Genomic DNA, 23,051 nt, shown 5'->3' with positions numbered 1-23,051 from the left:
ACCGCAGTGACTAACCATCTTACGACAGGGTCAAATTATGTACTTTAGTTTTGAGAATGCTTATTGTGAGCACACTTCAGTTACAGGAATCACAATCACTACATTGAGATGAAATATGAGCAATGACATAAAAATGTGGCCGTGTTTGGAAAGGGGGAAAGGTTTTAACCAAGAGTGCCTTTAACCCTTTCATGAATAGTCATCTCTCGAGTGGATTGTTGTTCAAAAGCAGTTTTCTTGTCTGTGCCAAAGTTACGCATCAGTGTAATCTTTTTCTGTGTAACAGAACAGCTATTCACTGAAAAACTTGCGTAATCTGTAACATCACAAAGTGCTGCCAAACAGCTCCTTCGAGGACGCCATGTTTGCTGAGGAGTAGCTAGCGTTGGCCACCAGCCGACTTAATAGCAAACAACAGCTTGATGGAAGATTCCAGTAGAGGTCGGTCGAACAGGCAGGCGAGGCTCCTTGTGATATTGACGCAGGAAAAAGCAGTACGCAGATGATACAACGAAAACAATTCAAAGCAAATCATCTGTAAGCCATTTATTTATAAGGGTAATATAAGACGTGGGAAATTATTTTGCTATTCTTCTCAGGTCTTGGTCTCTTAACAGTGGGTGCTAGTGTGTCATTCCATTATTTGCCTTGAGGATGTTGATGGAAAAGTACAGAGAAGGTCAGAAGGTGCTACATTGTGTCTTTGTAGATCAAGAGAAAGCCTATGACAGAGTACCAAGAGAGGAGCTGTGGTACTGGATGCGGAAGTCCGGAGTGGCAGAGAAGTATGTTAGAATAATACAGGACATGTATGAGGGCAGCAGAACAGCGGTGAGGTGTTCTGTAATTGTGACAAGGAATTTAAGGTGGAGGTGAGACTGCATCAGGGATCAGCCCTGAGCCCCTTCCTGTTTGCAGTGGTGATGGATAGGCTGACTGAAGAGGTTAGACTGGAATCCCAATGGACCATGATGTTCGCAGATGACATTATGATCTGCATTGAAAGCAGGGAGCAGGTGGAGGAACAGTTAGAGAGATGGAGGCATGCACTGGAAAGGAGAGGAATGATTAGCTGAAGTAAGACAGAATATATGTGCATGAATGAGAGGTGTGGAGGGCAAAGAGTGAGGCTACAATGAGAAGAGATAGCAAGGGTGGATGGCTTGAAATACTTGGGGTCAACAGTCCAGAGCAATACCGAGTGTGTTAAGGGAGTGAAGAAGCGGGTCCAAGCCGGTTGGAACGGGTGGAGGAAAGTGTCAAGTGTGTTATGTGACAGAAGAGATTCTGCTATGGCAATGAAGGGCAATGTTTTATAAGACAGTGGTGAGGCCAGCCGTGATGGCTTTGAGACAGTGGCACTGAAGAGACAACAGGAACCAGAGCTGGAAGTGGCTAGATCGTGGAAGATCAGATTAGAAATGAGCTCATCAGAGGGACAGCCAAGGTTCGATGTTTTGGAGACAAAGTTAGAGAGAGCAGACTTCGATGGTTTGGACACATCCAGAGGAGAAATAGTGAGTATTTTGGTAGAAGGATGATGAGGACGGAGCTGCCTGGCTTTTTTAACCATGTGTACTTCATGTGTTTTATGAAATTGCATTGTCCCCTTTCAAAAATAAACTGAACTGAAGAGAGCTAGAGGAAGACCAAAGAGAAGGTTGATGGATGTCGTGAGGGAAGACATGAGGGCAGTTGGTGTTCCAGAGGAGGATGCAGGAAGATGCTTACATGGAAAAGGATGACATGCTCTGGCGACCCCTAACGATACAAGCTGAAAGGAAAAGAAGAAGATCCCAAGATGGCCGACGAAAGGCCAGAAGCAAAGCCGGATAATGAAAGTTCTTTGAAGTGACCGCACTGCTTATCACGTGATTTAAGCGTGCCATGATGTTACGCAGTTTCTCCATTTGTGACATGCTTATAGAATAGGCCTGCGGTAGCCTTAGTCACCTTTGGGATTTTTGGCAAATGGTTTGTCCTGAGGCTGTAGGTCGTCCCGCTTGTCCTGGAACAAGTTGTGCATCGTTTCCTGAAAGATTTATAGACTACGCCTCTGGAATATATAATATTGATTAAGCCAAATCTACAATCATGACTTCAAATGGATGAACAATGATTGGATTTTATTTTAAATGATATTTTATTTCTTTTTTTGTCATTAGAATGTAATGTAAAGAATAGAAAGGCTGAACTCTCGTGACTGATCCACAAGTCTGATGACTTCAAGGCTCATGCATAGATCGAAGGCAACAGCTTTTCAAACGGCTGTCCACTGTCGTGAGATTTGTTTTTTGCAATAGTTTTAACAATATTGGAATCGATAAAAAATATGTGAATACATTAGTGCAACAACAAAAAATGAAATATTTTACAGTTTGCATAATCTCATGATTCTCACCATATCCATTGTTTTGTTTTATGATTTAAAGAGTAATAAACCTTTGGAGGGAGGTTGGTATAATGTATGCACAGAAGGATAAAATTCATGCATTTAAAAAAAGTTTTTTTTTTTGCTGCTATTATAAAGGAGACCTTACAGGCTGCGGTAGACAAACCTCTAATCTTTTGAGTTCGTCTCAATTCCAAAGGCATTTAAGCCACAGAGAATCATCATATCCATCAGAAGAAGAAAAAAATGACAGTGAGAGACATTTATTGAGAGCATGAAGACACCACAGGCAGACAGGGACAAATATAAATATAGTGACTAGAACCACTGCCACGTTTCCTCAAAGGCCTCTCATTTTTTTAGTGGCTACTGGAAGCACCACAAAAGTGTGTGTGTTCCATTAGCAAATCACGATAGGGCAGACACGTGATCATATGCCCTATAATGTGCGAAAGTATTGGGACACCGGGTCATTATCCCAACAGCAAGTAAAAATGGAAGAAATTACGGATTTGGTCTATTGGTTTTTTACTCTTCCAGGAAGACTTTCCACAAAATGTGTGATCTGAAAGTGTCTGTGGGAATTTTTGTCCATCCAAAAGCACATTTGTGATGCCTCGATCCATCTTGCTTTGTGCACGTGACTCCAGTCATGCAGAAACAGAAAAGGACTTTCGCCACAAACTTGGATGTAGGGTTGCCAAATTTCCGGCAATTTTCAAAAGTGGAAAACTTCCATAGGAATAACTGCTTAGAGAAAGGGCTAGGTGGCGATGTGTGAAATGAGGCTGTTGCTGTGGAGAATTCTGCATCGATGGACCTAGACAGATTGTGAAGCTAACCCCTTCTGCGCAGATGTTTACCCGCAGCACTTCACTAAATTAAATGGACACTCATGCCGTCTAAACTAACATTGTATAGCATTATATCAAGTGATTAAAGTTGCCCTGCACTCTGCATCCATTACAGCCTGGTCATCCTCGAAGGGGGATCCCTCCATCTGTGATACCTTCTCAAGGTTTTTGTTTTTTTTTTCTCTCCAAAATGGGTTTCTCAGTTTTTCCTTGACCGGATATGGGGTCTAGACTACGGGATATCATTGAGTTTTGTAAACTGTGGGCCTATGAAGCCCTTGGAGACACTTTAAAATGTGTAAAACCCCACAAACACTTCTTATAGTGTGTGGTGTAGTTGAAATGACCAACACAGCCTTTCCTCTGTTATTAAACTGAAAAACACTTATTTTTTCTTTTTGTGCTCAGGCCAAAGATCTGTCTAATATAAAAGTATTATTGGGTGCAATCTTGTGCCAAGAAAGAAACTATTCTGAGGTGAGAGGAGGAACTTCACTTCCACAGGCCATCGCCCTGTGTAATTGAAAAGTAACGCTTGTCAATTACTTGTGGATTTTTGATATATACAGCAGGCCTAGGTCTCTTTTTTGCGAATAGCGTGGAAACACTAGTAAAAGAAGACGAAATGGTGGCGAGACTAACTGTTCGCTTATCTGGTAACTAGATTGGGGTTGCAAACGGTTTTCCGTGTCATTCTTGATTGTGGTGGTGGTGATTTATTATTATTTTTCGTCGTGTTATACAAACACTCATTACAGTTTCTAATTGTTCCTCTGTTTGCATGAGGTAACATCATTAGCTTCCTAATTGGCTGTGTTCTTTTTCACATCTCAATCATGGAGTCTGTGGCTTGTTCGAACTCGGTGTTAACCACATACATAAACATTTTCAATTGAAAACATCTCGTAGCGATAGAAGGAGAAATAAACCACATCAGACAAACTTAATTGCTTTCGATTGTTTGAGACAGGTGGAACAAAGGTAGGCTTGCAAAACAACTCAACAAACAAAAGCAGAAGAAATGGCCAATGAGATCAAGCTGAGTTAAGCAACTCAAAGCATGAATGCCGAACTGAACCGTTGTGTGTCCCTGCTGCCATCTAGCGGGGGATGTATCAGGAATTTTATCTCGCAACACAAAGCAAACAAAATCGACTCAGCGATGGCTTGTAACTCAGAATACTCGTAAGTTGGTGCACTTGTAATTCAAGGTACCAATATACAGCGTTAGGGACTGAGCCCTGCTGCCAATAGCAAAAACCTGTAATCGAGTAATTGGCGGCCCATCTAAAAAGAATTATAATTGCCAATAGATGCCACAAGATGGCGGCAAAGCACTACTTTTGTCAAAAGGAAGCTCATCAACTCACTTCAATATAGTTAGTTCCTTGACACCGGGATACTACGATATAATTTTTAAAAACCAATCCTTATTTATTCCTTTGGAAAGTGTCCAATGTTAAATAGTTCCAAAGTTCTCTGGCTAAATATCCCAAGGCAGTGATCTTAAACCCTATGCATAGAATTGTCCAAAAATATCTGAAGAATTAAAAATCAGCTGAAATTAACAGGTTTAGCACAAATGCCAAGTTGCCAATTGATTAATTAACTGATGAATAAGAAAAGTTTGAGAGGTTGTTTGAAGAAAAAGAAGTGCAAACATGCTAAAATCCATCTTGATGAAAAGAAAAAAACATTGACACTTTTGGCCTACTTAAAGAACATAAATAACCGGAAAACTGTCGCGTTCAAAATCTTGGTTTTGATATTTCAAGCAAAAGTTACCGTTGATCCCAGATGTTCTTGTTTTTTCAACACTCGTCTTTCCAAATATCAAAGTAATTACTGAAACATTCCGCCGGGAAGAAAAATCAGAGCAAACGAGAGCTATTATTTCTACGCAACATTGGCCGACAATGTGGCCTTCATGGCGTGATAACACAATGCTCTCCTTGACACACACAATCAAGACACTCCCGGAAAAACGATGTTTCAGCACTTTGCATCTGACACATACGCACACATTTGATCGTTCCCTCCAACACAAACACTTCGACTGCGCGCACAAGCCGCCGCCGCCGCTCGTGATCATTTTTTGGCGGCACTTCACAGAGGCGCAGGTGAAGGAAATTTAAACCTCGCGCTTGGCCTGTTGACACAGTCGGAGTCAAGCGGAAGACAGGCGTGCTTCTTTGGATTCTATTGACCTCCGAGAGCACAGGCCAAGCTGGGGGACGTGACTGACAGCCGCCGCGGACGTGACGCTGCGCTCGGGTCGACTTGGGATAAGATGTTCTTTTCAAGACAAGAATCCCTTTCATTTTTTTCTCCGTATCCCTCCTGCTGTTTAAACACATCTAGCGGAGGTGTTGAGAGGATATGATGGGCCGGCAAAGAACAGCGATACGATTTTTCTGAGGCAGGCGCTGCTGCCGTGTTCACATCCCTCTGGTACGCTGATAGGTTTGCCATTAAAACCATGAGGGCGAGAAACAAAAACAAAGATAACAATCATTCCTACACCCTTTCAACACATTTCGGGTTCATGGTTAAGTGTGTTCTGTGTCACATTCAATCAAACTCTCCTATGGACTTACACAGTCGTACAGTCTGAGGCGGAAGCACAATGAAGTCTACTGTTCTAACATGTATTTTTCATGTGTTTATGAACCCAATCAGACATACACACACATCCTGGGACACACTGAGTTACAGTAGACGGCGTGCTCTGTTTACAATGGTCCCAACATACGAGGGTTCAAAGTTACAACCGCCACGCACAGAAATAGGAAGGGTTTTATGTTTATGGCCTGGAACATTTTTTTCATAAAATATTTACTGGAATTATGACTTTACTCGGGGGTGTATTTAGTCATTTTTGGAGGAAAGGCAAACCCAGTCACGGGGGCATTCCATGTCCACGTCATCCTCTTTTGATTTTATAGCTTAAATGACTAGATACCATTTGTATATATTCCTCTTCACCCTTTCCAATGAATAATACTCATCACCAAAGATTTTGAATATCAACGTTTGTCATCAACTTGTGAATTTGATAAACATCCCCTATTTTCTGAGCTATATAAAGCCTTAAAATCCTTCCTGAGGATTATTATCTAAGAATTGAATCATCTCATTGCTTTTCCTCTCATTGATAAGAACATTAATCCACATTTAATAACTACTAATTTTCAAGTATTTACTTAATAAATACTCTCATCTTTGTGATGGAAAGGATAATTTGTGTCACTGTTGTCGCTGTGGATTAAGCACATTAGTCACAGTGAAAAAGGTTGAAAAAAGAGCAAGTTTATTTTGCCATCTTCTCTGACTGAAGTCTGCACATGCCCACAAGATGAACTCGTCCACTGCGTGAAAAGGAAACGAGACCATCAAAAAGTTTTTAAGCGTGTGAATTAACACCAAAACAATAAAGGAATAGAATTCTCATTTCATTTTTCTTTAAATTGTCATAATTGTTCCTTAAAGAGGCTCTAAGCAGATATTTGTTTTGTTTCTAAAGAAATTAAAGTGCAGAAAACATGCAAAAACCTACAACATTATAGTGCTGAATTGTTGAGATATAGCTGAAGCATCTTTTTCACCGTTTGAATTTTCCTGATTTTGTGGGCGGGGCTAAAACACAGCTCTGTCACAGTTTGCATGTTCTCCCCGTGCCTGTGTGAGTTTTCTCCGGGCACTCCGGTTTCCTCCCACATCCCAAAAACATGCGTGGTACGTTAATTGACAACTCTAAATTGTCCGTAGGTGTGAATGTGAGTGCGAATGGTTGTTTGTTTGTATGCAACCAGAAAACTGGTTGCTCCCGGAACCTATTTGGCGCCGCCGGAAGCAATGTTTCACAGAGACATTTATTTTAGATGGACACAAGGTTTGGCTACTAATAAACTCAGCCAAAAATGACAGAGGAGCTTCTGTAAGTGATTTTTAAGACACAGTTGGATGTGTAATGTACATATAACATGATGTATGAGTGAGCCGAATGGGTTTTAGTGTGTTTTTTCCCCACCTAAAATGGTAATCGCTAGCACGCTAATGCTAATCGCGAATGCTAACTTTTTAGCAAAGGTTGATTTTGTTGTCTCAAATTCTTAACATAACGTTTATAACATACACTCAGTAACCAACATATGTAGTTTAAGGATCCAGCCCTCATAAATGAGAATTAAATGCATGTTACTATTAAAATAAAATAAAAAGAGATTTTTTGGGGTGGGGCATTGCTCAACTAAATCGCTATAGGATAATCGATTCTAAAACGATTAGATCATGACAGCCCTGGTTTAAAGAGCGTGACATTTTAACCCTGGTACAGACTATTTATATTTCCATAACTTGCCATGGAAGAAATAGTTTTGAAATCCAAATAAAACTGATTGTATTCAGGCGCCCCTGCATAGCAACCAATGTTTGGGACCTCTTGCTTCAAGACTTGTGTAATAGGCCATTGTGCCATTACTTTTGACAACGTTGGGGTGTATTTAAAGCCTTCTGTATATTCTGGTTCAAAAACTTGAGATGACAGGATGAATAAGATTTATGAACCACAAATGTCTTCTGCAGATACATAATGCCTAAATGAATGCTTTTAAAGATTTTAATTCTCCTGACATTTTATGAAGATTTTTCCTCCACAAACTCACATGGAGAGTGCATCCAGGAACTGCGCTGCATGTCTGGTGATAATAAAAACTTATATTAAGTCATCAACTGTCTAAAGCTTTTAAACAGGAGCCACGGAACAAACAATATTCAGTTGAAAAAACAGAGATGAGCAGACTCTTGTGCCAATCATAATATATGAGCACATTTTGTGGTAAAACAAATGGGGTTTTGATTAGAAATGTTTGGTCAACTTCAACCACTAAAATGTGGATTTAAATGGCTCATACATTCTAGTACTTGAAGACCAGCTTGAATGTCTTCACAGAGCCACACTAGGGGTTCTGTCTATTGATTGATGAACCTTTAGTTTAGATTGGGACAATAATCATCGTTGATTGTGGGATAAAGCCCACATTTTATTTTTAGGCCTGGCTGAATGAAAGCGCTTTGAAAGTCATCTGGGCTAAATTCTGCTATATGTAGCTCAAGATGTCACAGGGCATGCAATCATCTTCGAGAAAGACAGGATTGATTGGGCTGATATTAGCTCTAATTGGCTCCAGCCATCCAAAGTGGGATTAAAAAAACACCAGTCAACAGGCGCACACGTGAGACACAAGGAAAATTGCAGTTTTTAGAGGATTCTGGGATTTTGCTGATGAGTTGAAATAGGACGGTGATTTCATTTCAAGGTGGTTCATCAGGAACACAGGGCATGGGGGCATTAACCACAAGAACAAGTCACGTCACGAAATGCATAATACACGCACACACACACACTTTGAGGGATCACATAATTTCAAATCACACATGTAGTCACAGCCAATCAATCAAATAGTTACGGAAATAATCTTTGTTGATAAAAGTGCATACAGTACTGTGAAGAACAGTGTTATTATGTTATACTTTATATACTCCTGTTTAGATTAAATAATTGGTGGATATACTTCAGGAGCACAAAAGAAAATCGAGCAATTGCTTGAAAAAATAGAACAGCCTCAAAATAGGAGCATTCTTTTGAATGACATTGCAACAATAAATCTATGAGGAAAAATGTAGTAAATTCAACAAAATTCATGCACATGAAACATGCCTTTGTTTCAGGTCCAATGTTCAGATCTAAAGAATTGTTTCAAACAACAACAAAAAATGCATTCCTGTAAAGGACCCAAATTTCTGCCGCCTATAGACTGCTATTAATACAGTGTATGTATATCCCAGTTGGATGTAATGAATAAGAAGTAAATTACTGTAAGGATTTTAGTGTTAAGGAAATACATTCAAGCTTGGGCTTTAAATTGGATTGACAAATTGGTGTGTGGTAGTTAAGTCAACCTTTTTTTCAACGCAGGAAGCTAGCAATGGTGAAGCATTTTCTTACACAGTAGCACTTTGAAACAGTAATCCATGCCTTCATCACATCTCAGATGGATTACTGTAATGGACTTTATTTTGGAATCAGCCAGTCCTCCCTCAAACATTTCCAGTTGGTTCAAAATGTGGCCACTCTTTACTGGAACACGTAAGAGGGAGCTTCTGGCCTCCCTCCACGGGCTGCCTGTGTACTTTTAGAGTTAATTTTAAGATTCTCCAATTTGTTTTTAAATGTCGAAATGGTCTCTGGCCGCCTTACCTCTCTAAGCTGCTCCATCCCTACCCTCCTGCCCTGTGCTTCAAGTCAGCTGACCAACTGCTCCTGGAGGTACCAGAGTCTAAGCAGAAGCGCAAAGCGTTTTCTGTCGCTGGTCCCAAACAATGGAATATAATCTCCCAGTGCACATTAGACAACTCCCTTCGCTGTCCATTTTTAAAACTCACCTTAAAACCCATTTATTTATTGGCATTCCTCACAACATGAGACATAAGCCCTTATCTTAGTCTTTTTCTATAATTGTTTTTTTTCCTCACATATTTGATCTAATAGATAAGCATTTTACTTTCTATTACAATGCTGCTGTAACATGTCAATTTGACTCCTAAGGTTTGTTTCAAGTCATTAATAAATCAATCTCTGTATTTTGCATTTTTTAAAAGATGTGGAGCACACTGGGGTGGAGTTGGAATGATAATCATAGGAATGATAATTATTATTTTTCTGTAAGCTATCACTAGATGGGTATGATCTACTACCCCCAATCAACTTTTGACCTCCACTGGAGTTTTTTTTTTTTCAAAAACATTTTTTGTTAAAAGACAAGTTAGCAATTATACAGTGTATACTTACTTTTGTATGTAAGAATTGTTCTAGAGTAGAAGTTTTACAGTAAAAACCATTTTCACAAGTGATGTCTGGACAAAAACTAATAACACGCACAGAAAACAAATATTGATTAATAGCTATATATGACCGCTTCCATCATGTTTTGTTACTTAATCACAAAACAAATACTGTTGTCTATGTTGAATTGAATTCTAATTAATATACTGATAACCAGTTTACATAAAAAGATGTATAGAAACTTCAACATTTCGGTCACTTCAAAACATTTCCGCACAATTCTATTTTCTTAGTGTAACAAAAATATGAATTTATCAGTGAATGTTGTTGTTGCTTTTTTGTGTTTTTTTACACATGACTTTTAAAAGGTAAACTGGACTGCATCTTAAAAAGAAAAAGTCCTCCAATAGAAAGGCAAACCATCGCGAGTGTTTGTCATATGAAATAAACCACATTAGATAAAGTCAATTGTATGATGCACTTGATTGTTTGAGACTGGTAGAACAAAGGCGGGCAGGGAAAGCAACTCAAAAATCAAAAGCAGAAGAAACATGATCAGGCTGAGGCCCTATCCTCACTGAAATGTTTTTGCCGAATTCACAAACGTTTTTTCGGCCTTGCCTCATGTCACCCCAAATCCTCTAACTAGTATAGAAATGTAGTCTTCACAGGTAACATCTAAATTTCAAAATCCATGGTGACCTGAAACGTGGGCTGCCGTGGCTAGTGGGAACATAGTGTAAACATAGCCTAATGTAGCATATTTAGACCATATTTAGTTGTCTATGCCCATGTTGTAGCTTAGATTTACAGTGAGTGTTTTAAAGAAAAAAAAAAAAACGTCACCAGTCGTATTTCGATGACATTAAGCTCACACTGACGGAGTATAACCTATAGGCATGTTTACGCTGTACTCCCATTGGCAGATATCAGATATGTATGTACTGTATATCCGAATTGTGTCACTTGAGAGCAAAAAATGGTTAATTGTGTCATATTTAGGTCGCGTCCTAATTGGCTAGCCTTCTGTTTCACGTCACAGTCACAAAGTCTGTGGCTCTGCCCAACTCGCTGGTGACCACACACATAAGGATTTGTGATTGTAAATATCAAATAGGTTTAACATGTACCTTTGTCTGCCCTAAATGTGTGCAGAGCAGACCAAGGAGGAAAAATTACTCTTTAACACACCACAGGATACTCACGCTCACTTTGATCGGAAGTGAGGGGTGGGAATGCTCAAATTGGGCCTGATCCACACTAAATTGGGTTTTAGTGTGGACAGGACTGTTTCCCAAAACATCTCCATCTTGACAGACATAGCCTGAATCATGTGAATCAATTCAGACCAACCACAGGGACGAAACGTCTTGGTAGACCACCATGCCTGATGAGAACACTGAATAGAACTTTAAACTAAATTGAAACCATGAATTTCTTTGATGTAACTGAGTTGCTGCTAACACAAAACACATTAGTAATATTAGCACCGTGACAATCTGTGTTTCTGGTTAACCAAGATATTCTGAACACAAATGTTTTTTAAGAGAGACAACAGAATGTTGGGTAAAGGAGATCTCCATGTTAGGATTGCCCTAATTAACTACATAAGCCTGGATCAAACTGTTGGCTCATTAGTGTATGTGGCATGTGTGTCAGACCACATAGCCACCGAGACATGGTGGGTTCCTGTAAATGGTTTTGTACTGTGAACACCATTTTGGCTTTAATGATGTGACTAACACTGTAGTCACACAACCACTTACATCCCAGAAGACTGTGATCCATCACACTTTTGGCCTTAATTGTCAAGTTCGTTTTTCAAACCAAAAAAAAAAAAAGTATAATAATATGTTTGAATATAATGTGACTAGCATTTAAAGAAAAGCATAACTAACACATTTATTAATTCACACTGCAAAACCTCAGTCGATGAAGCAGTTTTACAATAAGAAGTATAGCCAGATGAGTACAACAGCTATCCAGGTGGCTGTATTGTACTGCAAGCCTTGACTGTAAATCTATAGAAGACAGCATACGTACCGAAGTGCTGACAGTGTGAGAAAATCGTGTTCTTGGGGTGTTACCTTCTTCGTGGCCTGTCTCTTACATCCTCCATTATCTCGAACTTGACCTTCCATTTGTAGATGGCACTAGGGCTCATTCCAACCAGTGTCTTCAATTAACCTACCGGGCATGTTTTTGGGATGTGGGAGGAAACCGGAGTACCCGGAGAAAACCCACGCAGGCACGGGGGAGAACATGCAAACTCCACACAGGTGGGGCCGGATTTGAACCCGAGCTGCTCAGAATTGTGAGGCAGATATGGTAACCAGTCGTCCACCATGCTGCCACAGGTTTTCCAATTGTATATTTATTGCCATGAACAACACAAATAATTTCCCAAACACAAATTCCTTATCGGAAACATTGAATGTTTTTTTTTTCCGAGCCTAAATCTATCTAATATTTATGGACGTAATAACATCCTAAAGAATTTGTCGATTGTGTGGAATTGACTGTGCATCATTAAGCGATTGAGGCAAAAGCAAGTGGACTAGCATTTGGCATATTGCCTTTATTTCTGCAGGACGCACAGGTGTGATGTTAATGCTGCCAAAAAATTCATGCATTGTGCGATTCCCAAACGTGTAAATTCATTGTGCATTTTTCAAGTACGCACCTTGGCATAAGACATACAAATGTTCCCCGGGGTAGGCAACATGTCTTGCATTATATAAATGTCCACTCACCTTGGCATCTGAAACTATCCAGAGGCAATTCATGGTCTTCCCGAAACTGTGCTAATGTGATACGTTTGTGCGACAACTGGGGACCTCATGATTTCAAATTTGTGGTATTCTTGGCCCTCGTGCAGAGGAAATCAGTTTCACTTCTAAGCAACCGCACACATTCAAGCCACGGCTTTTCAATCAGACTTTAATGCACTGTGAAAGAAGCGGGACACGGTCGATATAACTAACCATCTGTAATGGACGGACTCATAAGATGTGGAGCTGTTTTTAGTGGAAGGGACTTCTTCTCTTTGCTAAAGTCGTGTCCTAGTGTGGTCACTTTTGAGGATCATAAAAAGAAAACAAGGAATGTGAAAACGGGAGTGCGTGCAGACATACCAACAGTGTAATCAAGAGATAGGAATCTAAGCTCTCACCCACACAAACACATACAGTATTCTCGACTTTTGTTTATTGCTATTGTGGGCACTTTGCTTTGGGTTCAATCAATCCACATTGGAAAATGTGTCAAGAAAAGAAAACTGTAATCTATGCGTCTTTCATATTTCCTCAGGAGAAGTTTGGAGGAAATTGTTTAGTTTGAACTTGACTAGTTTCCAGGCTAAAGAGTATAACTGGGCTTACATGTTCAAAATGCCTCACACCCAACATGGTCTTGCAAGATGCATGCTAAGCTCATAATGCAATGTTTTTTCCATCCATCCCCCTTCTATTCCGCTTTCCTCTGCAATACTGTTTTTTTCATTAGCATAATTCTATCAGGTGTAGGGTTTCAGATATTTTAAATTCAGTTTTTTTCAAGTCTTACAAAACTGTCAGCTAGAGTCCTACCACAAATAACCCCTTGGAGAAATTTCTCATTTTTAAAAAAAAATGGTCATTTCTATTTTCTAGGTTAGGGGGGGGGAATGTGTTCCAATCTTACCACAACAACAAAACTACATTTGCTTTGTGTTGGTTACAAGGGTGCTATTTTTGGGACAATTTTGTTAACCTTTATATATTTTTTTAATTAAGATTTTTTAAATAGAGTCCTACCACAAACAGGGCAGGCATGCTGAGCTAAAAATGCTAAACTTTGCCAAAGGTTTAACGCTGTGCATGGGGTGTAGGTCAAGACATGCCGCCTCCTTCTTTTTTTGACAACTCTTCTTAAAATTAAGCTTTATCAAGTGACTCAAAAACATGCCACAATCTTGCCACAAACAACTCCAAAAGCATGGCGGGCATATTTCGTTTAAAATGCTATATTTCATCAGAAATATATTATATTCTGCCATAAGCCTAACACCGATCACAGGATTTGGGTAAGGACAGAATTGTGTTTTTTTTGTGTAACTTCTTTTTAAGTGAAACGTTTTCAATTTACGCATAATATGTTACCTAGTGCAATCCAGAAACAGGACAGAATCATGAAAATGCTATCTTTTTAAGGTGGGACATTTGATGAAATTTTTTTTTTTAATTTATATTTTTTTCTTTCACCCTCTTTTTTTTAAACATTCTTCTTATTATTAATCTGCGATTGGCTGACGACCAGTTCAGGGTGCACCCCGCTTCTCGCCCGAAGACGGCTGGGATAGGCTCCAGCACGCCCACGACCCTGATGAGGATAAGCGGTACATGAAATGGATGGATGGATATTATTATTTATTTATTTATTGTATGTATTTGTGTTTTTTTTTGTTTTTTTTATCATTTATTTGTTTTGTTTTTTATGCTATGTCCACCAACCTTATACACAAGGGATGGGATCGCGGTGGGGATAATTGTTGTATAAATAAATAAATAGTTAAATACATAAACTGTTAGCATTGTTATTTCCTTCTTTTGTATTACACATTGTATTAAACTATACTGTTGATGCTCAGTAAAGCATATTTAAATAAAAAAATAAAAAAAAACATTTTTAAGTTGCTACAGCAACAAATATGCTGCACTGAGAATGCTACATATTATTCCACCCAAACACTAGATTTTCCTCAAAATTAAGCCTTTCCGAACAAAAGCCATGTCGTTTTTCCACTAATTCTGATACATTGCTGTTTGTATGGCATCCAACTAAATTCTCCAGAAAGCAGGTTCGCTTGTTTCATATCAAGAATTTGTGTTCTCATGGCATAGATGCTGCAGGGGTCAACTGGGTCTGACGGGATCAAATAGGTCCACCTCCCGGCCTGTATAAAATGAAACGTGGTTATTTCCATATTGTGAGACCCTTTTGAAGTTCTCTCCCATGGGGGCAGGCAGAATGAAATGTTTGTGCTGGATTCCTCAGAAGATCTATTTGATCTTTGCTTAGGAGAGCCACTTTAATGTGGAAATGTACAGATGGAGCGGCCTATCAGTATTGACAATGTCATAAAAGCCAAGGTGGCCCTTGAAGACGCTCCCTTTCATTCAATGAAAGTCTCAATTAGATGTGATTTTGAAGCTTGGGGGGTAGATTTTTGGATGATGATTTCAATCACTCTTTTTCGTATGCTGTCATTTGGCTCTTTGGTAGTGATATATTCAAACTATATTTGCACAGCCAGTGCCTTTGTTATATTAACCCATCCATGAAGCTGTTCCGTATGTTTTTAAGCCAAAGTGACATTTTGCCTGCTGTAATTACCCAGTTGCAAGCATGAGCTTTGACATGAAACATGTGATATGCTGCTTACTGAATTCTTTACCCAAGAATGGGTTCGTAACTTCTGGATTTTCTCACAATACCTCACCCCGCTCATTCCGGGTGAAAAGAAATTGAGGGATTTGTGATGGAAAAGTGCATAGAGCATAACTGCAATATGCATACCTGGGAAATAGGATGTATGACATTATTTTGGTCATCCCTTAACATAACTCTAAATATGCAAGGTTTAACAAAAAATCACTCCCAACACACCCCACACCAGAGGATAAGCGGTCAGGATAATCTCGATAATTATGCCTTTGCTGATTTCGATCGGAAGGGGTCGGGTGGGGGTAAAATGCTTTAATTGGGCCTGATTATCAGAATCTGTGTACCCTGTTTAAGGCACCTTGATCCATGCATCCATCTTTTATACTGCTTATTCTGTTCAGGGTCTTGGAGAAAGAGAAACTGCAATGGAAAAATGGGTTTGGAGGCTCAACACACATACTATACTGTATTAGTTTTGCTCAACCACAAAAACATGGTGCGATTGTCAAGAAGAAGCGGATGGCCACAAAGAGGAGGAAACAGGTGAGAATAAGTAGACAGTGTGGATCTTTTGGCAGGCTGTTGGCAGTGACGTGACTTACCATGCCTTGCTTTCTAGCCTCATGTATATATGAAATTATAAATATGGACAAGTATTACTGTAAAAGACACGCGGCACAACAGTTCAGTCAGCTTTGTCCGCGTCGCTCGCTGTGCGGGGGGCCTACAATAGCTAATCATCCTTATAAATAAATCCTGTAACTGTCCAAGTTCTCCAAAAATCTACAGCAACTGACTGTTATTTTATTGGGTCTTTTGTTAGTCATGCAGACTTAAACTATTGTTGGAATGAAATGCTAATTATTGTTTGATGAGCATTGGACAATAGCTAGTAATTCCATGCAATGTTTCTATATTGTCTTTGATTTAAGGTTATCAACCTAAATTAAAGCTCCTGTAAATATTGTAATTCAAGTGTGTAATAAAGCTCAGTTGATAAAGTTGAGTTGATAAAGTGTCATCTTAGTAGAAGAGAACTTGACACCGGCAGAATTTTTTAAGTTTGGTTTTTATTTTTATTTTTTGTTAATTGCAAAATAAAAAGTCTTCTTGTAGACTAATTAAAAGATGCTTCCTCAACCCATTGCCAAGTATAGTATGCCTCTTGAGCATTACCTAATATGCTTCTTACATTTGTTGTGCCCATTGCGTAAGAACATGAAGTCCTGTGTCTTGCTTTATTTTTTCTATCTTAAGAATTAAATTGGAACATGAAACGGGGCCAAATATAAAAATATTTTGGAAACTATTTTTCTTTTATAGAGTCTGAAGTGGCATTGGTGTTAATTATGACACATCATACTGCAAAGATGCCACTACAGGCTATTTGAAAGTCTCTTTTATCTTTATTTTTAATCATTTTAATACTGCGGCTGAAACCTTTGTCCGTCTTTATGCTAGAAAATGAGACATACAAATGTTCAACATGTCTTGCATTATATAGATGTCCACTAGGGGGAGCTTCAAGCAGACTTGGCAGAGTTGTGGTCGTTACAAATCCGCACGGGTTCGTATGGGAATAATTGTATTTAATAATCCACTTGACTTTTCTTGGTTCGTGTGTATTGTGTTCAAACATTTAATTGTGCACTCCCAAACTTGAGGGAAAAACATTTATCAGCTCATACTAAATTTCTACACACATCAAAGTAGTGGCCGAGAAGCAATTGTGTAATAAATGAGCACTATTGTTACTTCGACTCAAGAACTTGAGTGTCTGAAATCTTCGGCATTTCAGCAATGTTCACAAACGATGGCGAGGCATCTGCTTTCTGTGTAATATGATCCCCCTTGTTATTTACTGACACATGACAACATGATGTATGTGAACGTGCCCGCTGCGTCAGTGGAAGCAGTTGTTTCGAGCGAAGCATATAGATCACCAATTCCACTCAACTCAACTCTTTTGGGTAATATTAGGGCCAAATCAGTTATCTACATTAAAAAAAAATGAGGTATTTTTTCGATCCAGAGTATTGGACCGCTTCGAATTTCTAATTTGATTTCTATAATTCCCAGCCTCTTTAATTTGATCTTGTTAGTCGCATCCAATTGTGCGACTGACCTAATTAAGTGTCTGCCCCGCATCTTCATGCATTTGCAGTGCAAAGCACCTCGTTATTGCGCGTTTTCTCATGTTAATTGCGCTTCATGCACTTTGTCGGGCATTATGATAATCGGGCCGCCGCATCTCCACTGGCACCGCTGGGCTTGCCTGCAGGCTTCCTGCGACTTTCATACAAGTTGGACCAAATGCAGTTTTCTTTCTTTTCTTTTTTTTTTTTTGCATCAAATGGTTGCGTATGTGGCATGCATTCTTGGTTGTTGGTTACTTTTCGCCATCGAAATGAATGATGAGAGAGAAAGTTTTCAGATGTGTGTGTGTGTTGGGGGGGGGGGGGGGGGGGGGGTCATAAATCTGTTTGCGCGGTCACACTGTCACTTTATCGTTAATCATTAAAGGTTACGGGTCTGAGAATAAGGTTAAAGTAAGGTTAGAAGTGTGTGTTAGTGTGTTTCTGTGTGCGTAAGGGGGTTCTGGTGGGTGGAAGGGGTGTGCGGGCGACACAGGGGGTCGATCCCTGACAGCAGAGATGCTTCTGCGCGCACACACACAGCGGAGATGCAGACACACGCATACACATGCAAATATAACGGTGAAGCAACAGCAAGACTTTTTGGGCTGGTTCCATTCACGTCAGCCTAACTTTTCTTAGGTCCACTGTGACGCGCGTGGTTCTGCGTGTTTTCCGCACCAACTTTGGATCGCCGCGCAGGAGGGACGAGGAGCAAGGAGACGATGTGATGTGACCCCCGCCCCCCACCCACCCGCGGATGGAAAAGAAAAAGCCCACCAAATGACCACCACCAGCGCACCGCCTGAGTCCCAGTGCGGGCTCAACGCCTGAGCATGACTTTGTTTTGCGTGGCCTCGTGGAGCCGTGGACGCTCCAAGTCACCCATGCCTTCAGTGGAATAGTTCGGAATATTGTTTTTTTCCTTCCCCCGAGAGAGCCGCGATGATGCGCGGCAGCCTGAGCGCACTGATCCTTAGCTGCCTGGTTCTGTTGGTCCGAGGCGACCCGTGGAGGAGACTGGACTCGAGCAACTGTGAGCTCAACAAGAAAGTAAGTGTAGATAGATAGATAGGTAGATAGGTAGGATGTCATAACACCAATTCATAACCAACGACAAAAGGCAATAATGACAATTTATAATGTCAACTAATGATGATGACAAGCGTGCAATCCAAAAGCCATAAAGTAATGATAAAGGACGGGACAACAATGTATCATTTAGCCAAGCCAAGAAGTTGTGTTGTTCAACTTGATCAATTAATGAAATATACATTTTATAGGAGACTGGGAAAAATTGGCCCGTGTTCCATTTTTCGGTCCTGGCCCCGAGTTTGTAAAGCCCACCTTATAGTATACTGTCAGAAATAAAAGAGCGGATTTGGAGTCGTCACTTGTAACTGTACTTCAACCCTTGAACAACCAATACAAGAATGATTGCGTTTTATATTTCCTTATAGGGCAGTTACAACAAAGGAGTATTAGAAACATGAGCCACTATCAAATGATTGAGATGTTACTTGATGATATAACTAAATACATACATTCTTTAAAAACATGATCTGCAAAACTCATAATACTAATAATTTGGTCTCTTCGTGTGCTCAACTAATTGACTGAGAGGGTATAGTTAAAAGGCATGTTTCATATATTTAAAGTCTATTTAGCTGTGTAAGCCAGTGGACTGAAAGTGATCATCCCATGTACATGTACTAGAGTTTTGAGTGAATTGAGTTACATTTGCACAGGTAATACTAGTGACAGAAACAGCTGTACTCCAGAAGTCCATGGGCCTAAAGGCAAAAACTACACAATTACAAGGCTAATTATTGGACTCCAAGTTACTTTTTGTATAGGTTTTAAGAAGTAGCCCAAATTACAAGACACCGTATGCCTTAAAGATAAGAGGTATAGTAAAATAATTTTGTGTCTTCTAACTGAATCTTCAATTGGTGCTTGTGGCAGTTTTTGGATAATTTACTGCCTGTAAAATTGGGAATCAACTGTTTAAAATGTCAGAAAAGTATTTAAAAGAAAATTGTGTGTTTAGGGGTGCAGTGGTTTGTCACCATTATTTTTATTTGCTAACTTTCTGATTCCATTTTCATGCTTGAGTCATATGATAGATTGTTGTAATAAACAGGTATAATTATTTGTCTACATTTAGAAAATATTTTTGTAACGCCTGAGCGACTTGCTGGGTCAACATGGTAAATGCTATTGACTTTTTGCACAAATTGTAACTAGAAATCATTAAAAATGCTGAAGCACACAACATTTGAAAAACATATGGCCATAACTGCAGTTTACTGGCTCTACTCGAACGGAAGATGTCAATTATATTCATCCAGTTTACATTCAGTCTCTAGTTTATTATTGTAAGTCAGATCCGGCTGCAAACATTAAGGTGGCTAATCCGCAGTGTGATCATGTGACATCATGTGTATTGTTTGTTTGACACTTTGCTCTCAAGTGGCCTGTTAATAAGTCATTATGGCTCTGTTAGCACATGGCTAAAAAACAGCCTCTCGTTTAAGCGTCAGACAGCATTGGTGTTTGATGTGTAATGCATGAAATAACTTCTCTTCTTAGACTTCTGGCTTGCTGAAATTCTTTATTCAATTGTCCGTATACTCCAAGTACATTGATAATTGAAACATGCATTCAGAACTTTCATTTTTGTGACAACATTGGCCAAATTTTAGTAAAGCAGCAATCCAACAGCTGCGAACAAGTCATTCCTAACCCCGAGTGTTACACCGCTGCCCCAAGTGGTCAACAAATTCTTAAATCTGTATTGAGACACAAAACAATATTTCCTGTGAACATTGTATGCAAAAGACCCATTAATGAATTATAGTTTGAAAGATGCCCTTCCTCACGCAACACTTCCCGTTTGTCTAGCACTGGGCCTTGCACTAGACGTACACTGGATTGTGATCTTCAGTGTCTGGGTGTTGGGATATATAGTATATACAGACAGTGTATACCAATAACTGAACACAGGCCTAAAACCCTCTGTATAAACCTGAAAACATGTTAAGGCCACTGCACACCGAGCGATGCAGCTGAACCTGACTGAACTGTCACGTAGTCTGCAAGGTTGCGCAACTATTTTTACTGAGTTGCCGATCAGTCAGCCACTGGTTTGCCGTGATTCAAAATAACCGGTGCACGGCGATTCAAATTTGAATGCTTAATGTACTGCGGTGAGTCGCCAACTGTTATTTTTGTTTGCCATTTTTTTCCGATGATCTGGACATGCGTGGTAGGTTAATTGGAGACTCTAAATTGCCCGTAGGGGTGAATGTGAGTGCAAATGGTGGTTTGTTTCTATGTGCCCGCGTCCCTAGTTAGGATAAGCGGTAAAATAAAATGGATGGATGGATGGATGGATGAATGGATCTGGTCCAATCAGGTTCGACTACATCGTGCAGTGTGCGGCCTTGGAGTTTTGAGGCGCATAGTTATTGGTTAGCACGTCTGCCTTACAGTTCTGAGGTTGGGCTTTTGAATCTATGCTGTGACCTTCCCGTGTTGAGTTTGCATATAATCCTTGTGCTTGTGTGGGTTTTCTCTGGCTTCATTCCACATTCCAAAAACATGCATGAGCTGTGTCAGAGAACTTGCAGGACTGGTGCCACAAAATAAATATTGGACTTGTAAACCCTACCTACAAACTATGAGTTTTCTCCTTCAATGTGGACCAGATGAGTGCGCGACAAGAGGCGGAAGTTATGGCAGGACAACTCGCGGCTGCTTCACCACGACAACCCACCCGCTCAAAATGCCCTGAGTATCGGAAACATCGAACATCGCTGCGCTGAAGCAACTTCCCTGCTCACCCAACCTGGCTCTGTGTGATTTTTATTTATTTATTTTTTTCCCTACAAGCTCAAGGGGGTAATCAAGAGCACCCATTTTGAAGACGTGGAAAATATAACGATGGCTGAGACAAGTTGCGGAGGATCGCAGAAGAATCCTTCCAGAAGTACATGAAGGTTTGGCAGGGAAGGCTAGAAAAATGCATTTGATTCCAGAGAGATTACTTTGAAGAGGTTTGTAGTTTAGATTTGAAATATATATTTTATCCAGTCCCGGAAGGTTTCTGACACACCCCGTATCTTCGGTTAATAGAAGTCTAAATTGAAATCATTGAATGTGAGTGCAAATAGTTGTCGATATGTGCCCTGCTGGAGACCAGTTCAGGGTGTATCCTGCCTCTTGCCCTAAGTCTGCTGGGCAAGGCTCCAGCTCATCAGAGACCATAATGCAGACAAGCACCACAGAAAATGGATATTATGTCATCAAGTATTAGCCAACCATCCATTTTCTGTCCTGCTTACCCTTTCTAGGCTATGCCAGCTGACTTGAGGTGAAAGGCAGACTACACCCTGGACTGATCACGTGCCAATCTTAATCTTAATTGTGAAGGGCAATGTTAACCACTACACTACATATGCTCCTACGTATTATCCCATCCAGGAAAATAACAATTGTTTTCTTCCTGCAGCAAACTGACTTAAACTCCTTTTTGTGGACTATCAAACGAGACCCTCCCTCGTATTTCTACGGCACAATCCACGTTCCCTACACTCGTGTGTGGGACTTCATCCCTGAGAACTCCAAGCAGGCCTTCCAAGAGAGCAACATCGTCTACTTTGAGCTAGACCTGACTGATCCTTACACTATCTCTGCCCTGACCAGCTGCCAGCTGCTTCCTCAGGGCGAGAACCTGCAGGACGTTCTACCCAGGGACATCTATCGCAGACTGAAGAGGCACCTGGAGTATGTAAAACTCATGATGCCTTCCTGGATGACGCCAGATCAGAGAGGGAAGGGACTCTATGCGGACTACCTCTTCAATGCCATCGCTGGGAACTGGGAAAGGAAGCGGCCTGTCTGGGTCATGTTGATGGTTAACTCGCTGACTGAGGCGGACATAAAGACTCGTGGGGTGCCGGTTCTGGACCTGTACCTGGCTCAGGAGGCGGAGAGGATGAAGAAGAGAACTGGAGCTGTCGAGAAAGTGGAGGAACAGTGTCATCCCCTTAACGGTCTCAATTTCTCCCAGGTGAGCGTGAAACAGCAGCTACTCGGCGCACCATTGAGCGGTTACACGAAGCAATTCAGTTCCAATGTACTGTACATAAGCTACCTTTTTAACAAATTAAGAGTTTGGTTCCTGTTTGGTACAGCAACACATTTTCCAATATAGAGTACTGTCCATTTCAGCACAGATCCGTTGGTGTACCAGTCGCAGTACAGTATGATTTGCTTGTATTGGGTGGGTGGTGTTGATAGTGGCTGGATGATGTGATGTTTTCTGCTGCCATCTAGGGGTTGGGGTCTAAAGGGCTGTGGTGTCTCAGATATTTGCTCATTATCTTGACAACAAAAAA

At 40.3% G+C, this 23,051-nt stretch overlaps 1 protein-coding gene across 3 annotated transcripts in view; it reads left to right on the top strand.

The window, feature by feature from the left end:
* The first annotated feature begins 18,210 nt into the window (after positions 1-18,210).
* Positions 18,211-23,051, top strand: part of trabd2a (TraB domain containing 2A) — a 67,864-nt gene continuing 63,023 nt past the window's right edge. For all 3 annotated transcript variants that reach the window (XM_061699227.1, XM_061699226.1, XM_061699228.1), the window contains exons 1-2: positions 18,211-18,702; positions 22,163-22,723. In XM_061699227.1, coding sequence (XP_061555211.1) covers positions 18,595-18,702; positions 22,163-22,723 — 669 coding nt within the window. In that variant the 5' untranslated portion in view covers positions 18,211-18,594. The remainder of the gene's footprint in view (positions 18,703-22,162; positions 22,724-23,051) is intronic.

The sequence above is a fragment of the Phycodurus eques genome, chromosome 15 (genome assembly GCF_024500275.1).
Source record: "Phycodurus eques isolate BA_2022a chromosome 15, UOR_Pequ_1.1, whole genome shotgun sequence".
Classification (NCBI taxonomy): Eukaryota; Metazoa; Chordata; class Actinopteri; order Syngnathiformes; family Syngnathidae; genus Phycodurus; species Phycodurus eques.
This window is presented reverse-complemented; position numbering and strand designations above follow the sequence as displayed.